Source organism: Poecilia latipinna, unplaced genomic scaffold, assembly GCF_001443285.1.
Source record: "Poecilia latipinna isolate Pla-1442-1.1 unplaced genomic scaffold, P_latipinna-1.0 Scaffold34, whole genome shotgun sequence".
Taxonomy (NCBI): domain Eukaryota; kingdom Metazoa; phylum Chordata; class Actinopteri; order Cyprinodontiformes; family Poeciliidae; genus Poecilia; species Poecilia latipinna.
In genome coordinates this window covers 422,996-433,752 of record NW_015112650.1, presented here as the reverse complement: position 1 = coordinate 433,752, position 10,757 = coordinate 422,996, and the positions used below count along the sequence as shown (strand labels likewise).

Here is a 10,757-nt window from a genome sequence, read left to right as displayed (position 1 = left end):
GGTGATCGGTATCGGTGATCGGTATCGGTGTATCGGCCATCATGGGTGATCGGTATCGGGAGGAAAAAACCTGATCGGCACATCTCTATTAAATACTAAAACATGATGAGATGCTCATGAATCAGAGCAAAACCTAATGAGAAGCAACAAGAGGCTTTTCTGTGTTCATCAAATTCTACTTTTTTTTTCCCCTTAGGGTATTTGTTTATGTACAAGCACATTTGGTTGTTGACGTCAGCTGCCTGAGTCCTTGTGTTTGCTCTCTGTCCTTACCTCAGACACTACCTCATGAGACATGAGTCTCTGAATGGCAGCCAGACACAGCTGGGTGATCTTTGGCTCTTTGGTGCCGCAGCCCATCAGAAAAGGTTGCACCACCTCTGAGCTGTTCTCCTTCAGTGCTGCAGCAAAACACCAGAGATCAGCAATGTCACGTTACAGCAGAAGGGTACTGCTGTGTGATTTACTCTAGTAAAAAGCATCAAAATGGAAATATTAAAACACAAACATAAATTTATAAAAAGGACTAAGAACACAAACTTTTGAAGCATCTATTTTGAAAGAGGAAATGCTTGTGGAAATCGGATGGTAACGTGAATCGAGAAATGTTTTTAGCTTCATCTGCAATTTAGCTGCTCAGGAACTCAGAAATCCTTTCTTATTTCAGATCACCATGATGGCAACACTCTACAATGAGGAAGCGAGTACTGAGTGAAGACTCCAGGTTATCCAATTTCAGATTTGGTGAAGGAAAGAAGCTATTTAACAGTAAACTGAATTTGTTGAGACTGTGGTTTATTCAGGCTGTGAGAAAGTGAGAGAGAGCAAGACTTTAAGCAGATAACAGGACGGCAGAACAGAGAATAGAAAAACAGATTTAAAAAAATGAAATAAAATAAGAATATTTGCATTACATCTCCTAAAAACAAATAAAAAATTTAGCAAATTTACGTCAAACAGGTCAAAGGGTGATGATAGGATATTGGCTCCAAAATTCTGATCAGTGGGATTAGTCTTTGAAACCGGATCATTTACAGAATTAAATGAACTCAAGTCATATTTTTGTTTTCTAACAACCATCTGTTCAGTTTTAACTCTGGAATAAAAGGCAATTCTCTCTTAAATACCAGAATAGCAACTGTGTTTCAAATCCAAAAGCTCACACAGACTCTGTAACAACCATTTGTCATAGTTGCACAGTGTACAGTTACAGAGGGGCTGCTTTGTTCACTCAGAAAATGTCAGCTATGCTTCGCTACTGGAAATCATAAAAAGCTGGATTTGTCGAGGAATGTACCAAAACAATTTTCTATTCATGAGGAGGGTGGGCGTGGATCTGCGAGGAAGAGGAGTTGTCTCGCAATTAGGTGACACCGTGACCCCACCCCCTCTGGTCTGCAGAAATAATGTGTGGATATTACTTCAGCGCACTTTGAGGGGGTTGTAAATGTAGAAAAGCACAATGCAGTTCATTTACTGGACATGAAAATGCTGCAAATCAGAGCAGTTTGGCAGCTAAGAAGACTTGAATGAAGGCCGCAAAAGATCAGTGCTAGAGCAGGGTTTCTGCAGGTTACACCAACTCAAACTTTTTAAGATTATGATGAATGGGATTTAAGACTTATTTGTACAGAAATGTACAAACTTTGACCAGTCAACTGGTGATAAATTTCCATTTACCTATGATAGACCCAAAAAAGCTAGGTAGCTAACTAGCAAGGGCATGTGAGCAGTGAGTTACCAGTAGCTTCGAGTCACTAGCCAACGGTTAGTTAGCTAGTCAGGGTATGCTAGCAGCCATTTACCGGTAGTCTCAACTGTCTCAAGTCCCAAAATACGATGATGATGTCCAAGTGCAACTCAAAGTTTTGACTGGAAAAAAAGTCCCAAGAGACAAAAAAAACAACAACAGAAGAGTAAATAGTCCTGTCAAGACAAAACTTAAAACCTGTGATTAACATAATATATGCCAACTTCTTTATAAAACTAATTTAAGAGATTTTTAGGCCTTAATTTCAGATGCAAGCATTTGAGATTTTTAAGGATGTAGAGTATGATCACCAAAATGAAGGACATCATTTTAAATACCAACTCCCTTCAGTAAGGACTCAGACTCAGTTTCTGTATGTTTCCCTGAGGCGGCTATCATGCTAAAAACAAAAAGGGATTACGAATCTATAACAAAGCCTCTTTGCTTGTATTCTATGAGTCACTGAGGAAGACAGAGTTAGCTCTTCTCAGTATCAGAGATGCTTAAAAAATGAACTTACTCTAGAAAGTAAGCAGTTTTTTAAATTTTCTCAATGTTGGCATGTTGCCTGTTCATTCAGGTTACTACTTTCAAACCAGCACTGAGACGTCAGCAGGTGAAAGAAAGCTGACGGTACCACAGCTATGGCGATCATATTTAATCCTTATGAAGGGTTCACTTCTGTCTGTCAGGAAAACAAGCAAGATTAGGAGACGTTTCCAGATCTCACAATTGAGGTAAGGGTCTATTACGGGTAACGTAGACAGAGATAGATGACAAGTAGTAATGCTAACATTGTCAATCAGACTAATCAGGCTAAAACACTAAAAAGAAGTTTAACATGTCAACTGTTGAGAATAAATAAATTCTGTGTTTTTCTTCCATCTTTTTTAGCTAGTTGCTAAGCTAAACCTACACAAAATGCAAATGAGAGCTCTGCTTAATAGAAATGACACACTAGGGAACGCCCTCTTTGGGGCGTAGCTTAGACAGAGGCTAACAAAAGAAGTTACCAACTGTTGCTTGTCGCCATTTTTGCATGTTAGCTCTTACAGGTAGCATGTCAGAATGGACCAGGTGTATTTTGGTATAAATAAATGGAATTTATGAATTCAGCTCACCGACTCTTCTTTAGCCTCATACATAAAGAACTCAGCATGAAGAACCAATGATTCTCCTTACAACTTTAACCATTTTGACTTCGTTTGACAAGAGTGAGTTTCTGTTCAAGTGCAAAGATGAAAAAATTTCCTTCTGATTTTTTCTCTCCTGAATATTTAATTTAGCACAGCTGGAATTTCTGTTGAAATGTCACAAAACTGTAAATATCTTCTTGTAGGATGGTGCACATTACCCTGATGTGTACAAAGAAAATCTGTTTTGTAAAAGAAAAAGGAATTCTATATGCTGTCATTATTCTTAGTGGGGTTTTAGATGTGTCATTGCAGCAGACAGCACTGCACTCAACGTCAGTCTAAGAGGGCCATAAATCTGGACTACAACACCACGACCTTTTAACCTTTGGTCTGGCATGAGCTACCACTTGCAAATTGAGCCTCTCTTAAATTTGTGTTTTTCAGGCTTTTGTTTACCTTTAATTCCTTTTGCAATCACGTTTTTTTCCTCAGTAACATCTATTTCATAAATAAAATATGCTACTGTTAATATACTGAATAATTCTTAGCCCACAATCATCAATAAAAATGTTTTTTGACATTAGGAAATGCAACATGTCACCCTCACCTTCCATGTAACACAGCTTACCTGCCAGTATGTCCGTTTTCCTGGCTGCAATGGTTTTAATCTTCACAATGCCAGACTCTGCAGCCTAGAGGAAAACAGAAAGTGAGACGTCAGAAAGTGTTGGTAAATATGCCCAGATGAGGCCGTGGCTTCAGTGAGATGTGCTACTGGGAACTGATTTCCCCTGTGGGATGTCTGTCAGCTACGAACGCAAAACAAGGGGATGTCGAGAAAGAGGACGGACGCAAGGCAACGGTAAAATTGAGAGTGCTGACAGCTTTCAAATAAGGATCTCCTTATCTTTATGCAGCAGCCAAAATGCAAAGTTACCAACCGGTGTTTGTTTTTGTCCAACCTGCGTGTCTTCTTTAGGTAGCAGCTTCAGCATTGCTACTTCCTCTCATCATTTTTAAGGTGTTCATCTTTCACCGTTACACGTTAAAGTGTTCCAGGGTTTCACTCAAATTTAAGACCTTTTTAATACCATTATGAATACAATTTAAGACCTATGTCATGACAGAAAAGTACAAAAGACAATGGTACATTTTATGCAGTAGTGTCAAGCATTTTTGGGTTGGCAACACAAGTGAGGCAGTGGCAAAGACAAAAATCTTTCTCCAGCCAACTGGTGATAATTTACGCTTACCCATTATAGATGCAAAAAAGATAGCTAGCATGGGCCAGTTAGCAGCTAGTTAGCTGTAGCCTCAAACGCATCGAGACAGAACACAATGAAGATCTCTGCGTGAGTTACTCACCTGTCATTAACATATTTAAGGCCGACTTACATATTTTCCAACAAATTTAAGACATTTTAAGGCTTTAATTTCAGATAAATGAATTTAAGACATTTTAAGAATGTCCAGGCACCCTGGTGTTCACATTTTGACAGTTTGTCAATGAAGTCGCTGGAAACATGGACTTAGAATTTTATTGATATTTTGTGGTACTATTGTGATAATAATAAAGATCATGGGTAAAAAGTTGACTTATGTTTTAGGTTACTATTCACAGCTTTTATGGTACCACAAATAAATATTATTCTTGAAAAACATTCCCATTTGAAATTGGCTTCCTTGTGATGCCCCTTACTAAAAAAAAAGAAAACAAAACAAAAAAACAAATGTGATTCAGACAAACACCATAACTGCAGTTAATTGTATTTTTAATTTTCCTGATATTTATTGAGGCTCTCATTGAACAAACAGCCAAGAAAATATTAAAAAATAACATCTGATCCTGCAGTCAGTTTTGATTATTTACCATCAATAACTTATCATAAGAATACATTTAAATTCTTATCGTGACAAGAAATGTTCACAATAAATGATAAACGGTACGATAAAAACCCACCGTTACATGCAACACATTAGGATTTTCTTATTAGACATTTTAAAAATTGTTTATTTTCCTTCCACTTCACAGTTATGCACCACTTCTTGTTTGTTTATCCCATCATTCAAAGTTCAAGAGGTATGAATACTTTTGAAAGTCAATTTAAATATATGATAGAGGAAAACAAATGTTGCTCATAAAGTGAACGAAGGCACGTCAAAGTGGTTTAGAGTTACGCTGCACTTTGACTCAGAGGTGACAACATGGCTGCTGTATCCCACCAACAACCTACCACTTAAACAACCGCGAGATCAAGTTATTGTGGGGAGCAGCTACTCATAATCTGCCAAGCTGTGCTTGTCACCAAGCAACGCCTGATCAGCAGCTTGGGCTTTTAACCCAAACCAAGGCCAGGCCTGCTGAAAGTTAATCTCTGGAGAAATCCTGCACTCCTTCCTCACCAGCCTCCTCCTCTTCCTCCTCGGTACAGCAGTGTGGCAACGAGCTGTTAGTGTTAAGGCAAGTGCCTGAAGAGAAGAGAGGTAGAGTGCAGTACAAGTTACAGCAGGTGGCCACACAAAATTATTCAGAGGGCTGTATACAGCCCCTCTGCCGCACTTTGGACACCCCTGGTTTAGACTGCAACGTCACATTTCTGAAAGAAGAAACTTTTTATGGTTATAATGTGACATTGTTCTTTACCAAGTAGCTACAGTTTGGGTTTTACCAGCTGTATGTTATGTTGATCAAAATTAGGAATGAGAAGAGTTGAAGTATCTTAGTGTTTATGAGTTTCCTTAAGTAAAAGAACTTTTAAATTAATCTTTTTTTGTTGTTGTTGTTGAGATGTTCCTGTACCAAAAAGCTTTGGTAAACTTTCTTTAAACATCTGAGTTCAATTTAGCAGCAGTGCTGCTTTCATAAACTAGAAAATAAATCTAACATCCTAACTGGAACCTCATGCTGCCGGCATATTCAAAATATTTTCTTTGTCAATTATCTGTGCCCATTTAAATTTTCACAAAAACTCCAGTGAGTTGCTGAAACGTAAACATGGACAGACGACGCAGCGCAGCGTGGAAAACAAATCAGGAAGCATCGATGCTTTCAGTTCTCCTAAGGAGCTTTTTTAGAAAGGAGACCCTTATAGGGGAACTGACCCACATCTGCACACCAGATGCATCACAAAAAGCGGCGTTGGCGCGAGCCGAGGCCATCCTCTGCAGCAGTGCGTCCGCGCCGTCTGCACAGGTCAGCGCTTTTCATGAGCTGACTTAGCAGGCTGTGACAAATGTCAGGCCTTCAGAGTCGTAGCGTCAAATCCCAAAACTGCTACAAGAGTTGCTTGAAATGCGTCGATAAACTCTTCAAGTGCTTGCAGCGCATTTGGCTTAGTTATTTTATAGGTTCTTTAATTCTAAGGCAAAAGTTGTTTCACTTTCTGGTCCTGGACATAATGCTAGAATTAAAAAAAATAAAAAATCTGTTCTTTTAGGAAACTCCTGCACTGTGGTGCAACATGATTGTGGCTGACAGATTGAGAAATCTGGAATAAATCTACTGATGACTGGAAGACGGAAAAAAAAAAAAATCTCACAGCCTCCCAAACTAAATCTGCTCTGGAAAAACATCTAAAATAGGCGTCTTCAGGACTCCAGTCACATAAAGAAGTGTGATTTGTATCACTAAGCTGCACATGGTAACTTCATTTGATCATATTTTCTAATTTATTTGCACTGAACACTGGAGCAAATAGGAAAAATAATAATTCTGACAACGCAGATAGCGCTCAGGGTTTTTAAACGTCATTAATTGGAATTTAACGTCACGATAAATCAAAGTTTATTGTGATTAGTTAGTTAGTTGGTTTTCAGAACTGTTGACTATGATGAGTTATTTATGTTTTCATGGTGATTGGAAAACCCATAAACTTCTTTATGCTTTTTTAACACGTAATCCGTTAGGAGAGGATTTTTATACCTCGTTAAAACAAGAAACTCTCGCTTTGCATGTCGCCACAACGAGAAGATTTCTAGTTTTACCGAGAAGATTTCTCATGAGAAAGTGATAAAACTCGTACTACTGTAAAGACAAATTGTCTTGTTTTAACAACTTTTGCACTTCGTTAGAACAAGATGCTGTCACTGGATTTATTTCTAAGCTCTGGCAGCTAATCACTTCTGTACCAAAGTCACATCCAAAGCAAATACAGGTGACAGAATGGCCCAGTCAAAGATCAGATATAAATCTGACAGAATCTGTGGCAGAATTTATATACATTTTTTCCCTCCTACTTCACAATTACATTGCTTTTGGTGTAACATAAGCTTTAAATCTGTTGATAATAGGAAATTTAGTACTTTTAAGAACATGAGGAATGAAGTAAAGTTAAAGCTTTAAATGGCTCAGACAAACGAAGCGGTACCATTTTTGGAAAATTGCAATTCATTTGTTAAATATCCACCACAACCGTGTGGTGCTGAGAGAGCTTCTCTGCTTGTTGCGCAACACTTCAATTATTTTAAATGAATAATATATGTGAGGACAGGTTTAAGAGAAAACCAAAGACGATCTCCGGATTGCTGGCTTTTACACGTGGGGGAAAGGAAGCTTGTAAGGACCAGAAAACGCAGAGGATTAAAAAACAAGTCGATATCTGAGGCAGTAGCTTGATAATGACCTGAGGCAAGGCCACAGAGCCAACAGGAGATGTAAAATCAGACGCTTGTTTGTGGTCCGGCTTGACCGCAGGAGCAATCCCTATTAACATATAAATCTCTAATGTACAGGCGCTGAACACGCAGCCAGAGAAATGCCTTCCCTATCTCATTTTTCTCATTTGAATGTTATCTTTCTCCAAGGTAAAGCGACCGGAGAAAAGGACAAACAGGCGAACTGAGCCGATAGACAAACATTGCCCGGTCTGCCCTTCGCGGAACAAGCTGTCTGATCCCTGTCACGCAATTAATTGCATGCAGTTAAACTAAAATAACAGAGTAGGACGACGTCATTTGAATTCGATCAGTTCGGCAAGCGACTGATTGTACTCCAGAGAAACAGCAGATCTGGTCTGTGCAGTCGGAAAATATTCAAATTGAAGCTAAAAATGGACGGAGGGCGCTTCCTTTCCCAATACTTTGCACACCAATAGAACATGTTTTGTGTATTATTGAACAATTATTTGTTTATTAGAAGCAAATAAAAGCCAACAGTAGGGTTATAAAGACTCTGAAGGTAGAAGTTTTTAAGGGTGCATTGACGCCAGCCCTGTTTAGTCCGCTTTAATCAAATCAGTTTGTTTGTCTAGAAAGTCCGGTTTGTTTTTGAAGGTGTGAATGCGCAATAAACTCTGATGTGGACCAAAAAAGCAAACTCTAAAAAAACCTAGGTACTGGTTCGGTTGAACTTGGTTTGAAAGCAAATGTGGATGCAAGCGGGCCTGAGATCGCTCCAAAAACAGGAAGCAGACTATAGCACAGAGTATTCTGGGTAAATTCAAACTAAACAAACATGAAAGACTAATGCTAGAGGGAAAAAAATGATTTGTGGTCTTTCACCAAAAACAAGAAGAAAAAAAAAAAACATCTTACAACCGCTGAAATCTGCCGCAAAATCATTGTTGTTCACATTTAGTGAAAAAGGAAGCGTTTCCTGTAATGTTTCCTGGTTTAGCGCCACCACAGGTGAGGAGGGAGAACAGGCGGCTTGGAGCATTTGGTTTGTAACGTGGTTCAGTGCGAAATGAATCCCATCAGCCGAAAATGAATCAAATGTTTCAACTTTGGTCCCCAATCTAAACGAATCTACGGTACTTATGGTTCTTTATAGAGAAACATTTTGAGTTTGTTTGAGATGCCTAACAAGTCGGGTTATCTGCAAGTGTAGCTCTGCAGATAACATGATCAGAAAAGGTCCCTCTGCTTATAGGGGGGAAAAAAGAGTTTATGATCCAGCAAGTTTGTAGAAAAGTGAATAAATTTGGTCCACTTCTACACTGCTGTATTAGTGGATAATAATAAACGCCTCCGCATTCAGAAGAGACCATTAAGTTTGACAGAATGGTGCAGCTGACAGCTTCAGGCAGCATCATTTTGTACAGCAACATGGAGATGGTTCAACTGAAAGAACAGCAGCTAAATTAACACCCATCTGGTGAAAGTGGAGGTGATTATGATTTTTAAGACGTTTTTGTTTTTTTGTTTTTTTTGCTAGTTTTACCTTGTTAACATATTACAGAGCTCAGAAGTGTACATAGGACTGAATCGCCTGAAGTCATGGATCCCAAGCTGTGGTACAAATACCAGCGACGTTATCTGGGCTGCACAGTTATTTTGGCCCCAACTCTAAGATAAACACAAAGCTCTTTCAAGATGAACTTCAATTCAGCTAGAGATAAATTAACCAAGCAAACTGATCTTCACTTTAACCAAAAAAAAAAAAAAAAGGTTAAGGACCACAGTAAGTATGTAGGACAAGAGGCTTTGATGCAAAAGTGCAAATAAATTGTTCACAACTGCTGAAATGATAACATGCTGGATTTTAAAGTCTAATAAATTAAAATGAGCGCAATTATATTTTCAATTTTGACAATTGACACTTTTTTTATGGTAATTTTGTTTACAAAGACTTCATAATCAATTTTCTTCATGGTTTCTGTTGTGTGTTTTTTAAATTTTCCCTTCTATTTAATGTTTTTGGTTGTTGTGTTTTATTTTGGACGTTTCAAATATCTTCCAGTTCCATTGTGATGTGTTCTTTACAAAATTAAAGTTTGTTAGTGTTTGAGAGAGTGAACTTACATTATTTTACCTTTATCGATACATTACTTGAAATGCTCTCAAAACAACAATATTATCGTTTATCATAATAATTACAGGGACAATTTATCGTCCAGCAAAATTTATTGTGAGAAAGTTAGTCTGGGACAAAAAATCTGACTTTAACAGGTTCACGGCCTTTTTTTTTTTTTTTTTTACTTTATAATGGAGAACAAATAAACTACATTCCCTTTTTCTAATAACAAAATCAAATCTGAAAAACTAAGACCTGTTGTATAGCTGTGTTAAAAAGGGTTGTCAGTTCGGTGGCACTCAGGAAAACGTACCATTTACCAAGGTGATAACTGTTATAAAAACTGCGGGTTACTACTGATGTAGAGCATTTATTCTAATAGCTCCTGCTTCATGATTATTATTGTTATTTATTGTTAACCAATGTATTGTTTTCTCTAATTTGTGGTTATTACTCCACTCATCCGTACCACAGTTATGGGCTGTTTCCTTCAAGGATCGCTTTACTCAAAATATGTAATTTTAGTAAAAGCACAAAATATATAATTTAGTTGTTTTTTATTATTATTATTTCTTCCTGAAAACACAGTTATTCTTTTTTTTTCTCCTTCAGCTCCTTTCTGCTCCATCCCAATGGACATCTCAGACTTTCCTTGCTGAGGTCAGATCCATGTGTGAATCATGACTCCTGTCCTCCTCTGATGTTTGTCCACAAAAATGCCACATCTACTCCAAAACGGCGAGGAAGACATTTTGAAAGCACCTAATGAGGCGACCCAACTCTAAGCTATTTGTCTGTGAATTAACTGGCTTTTTCTACAGCTACTGCACATATTTTAAATGTTAATGATGGATAAAAACATTCTACAAATAAGAGCGGAGTTTCAATCTTCCAAAAACTATCATTGTCGTGTTTCTCTATCTAAACTGTTTCAAGGCATTTTCCCTTTTTTTTAAATCCGGAACTTGTTGCTGAAAAATAAAATTTTCGACACAGGATCCAGACTTTTGGAAAAAATATTTTGGCGACTCGCAAAAAAAAAAAAAAAAAAAAAAAAAAAAAAAAAAAAAGAGGAAAATTTTCCCCTTTTTTCAGGCTAAAAAGAAAAATATGATTTTAAAAAAAAAAAAAACAACAG

General features: G+C 37.7%; 1 protein-coding gene across 1 annotated transcript in view; it reads right to left on the bottom strand.

The window, feature by feature from the left end:
- mon2 (MON2 homolog, regulator of endosome-to-Golgi trafficking) overlaps positions 1 to 10,757 on the bottom strand; it is a 56,270-nt gene that overhangs the window by 40,187 nt on the left and 5,326 nt on the right. Inside the window, exons 2-3 of the mRNA XM_015042295.1 lie at positions 3,515 to 3,578; positions 274 to 401 (exon numbers count right to left, since the gene is read on the bottom strand). Coding sequence (XP_014897781.1) covers positions 274 to 401; positions 3,515 to 3,578 — 192 coding nt within the window. The remainder of the gene's footprint in view (positions 1 to 273; positions 402 to 3,514; positions 3,579 to 10,757) is intronic.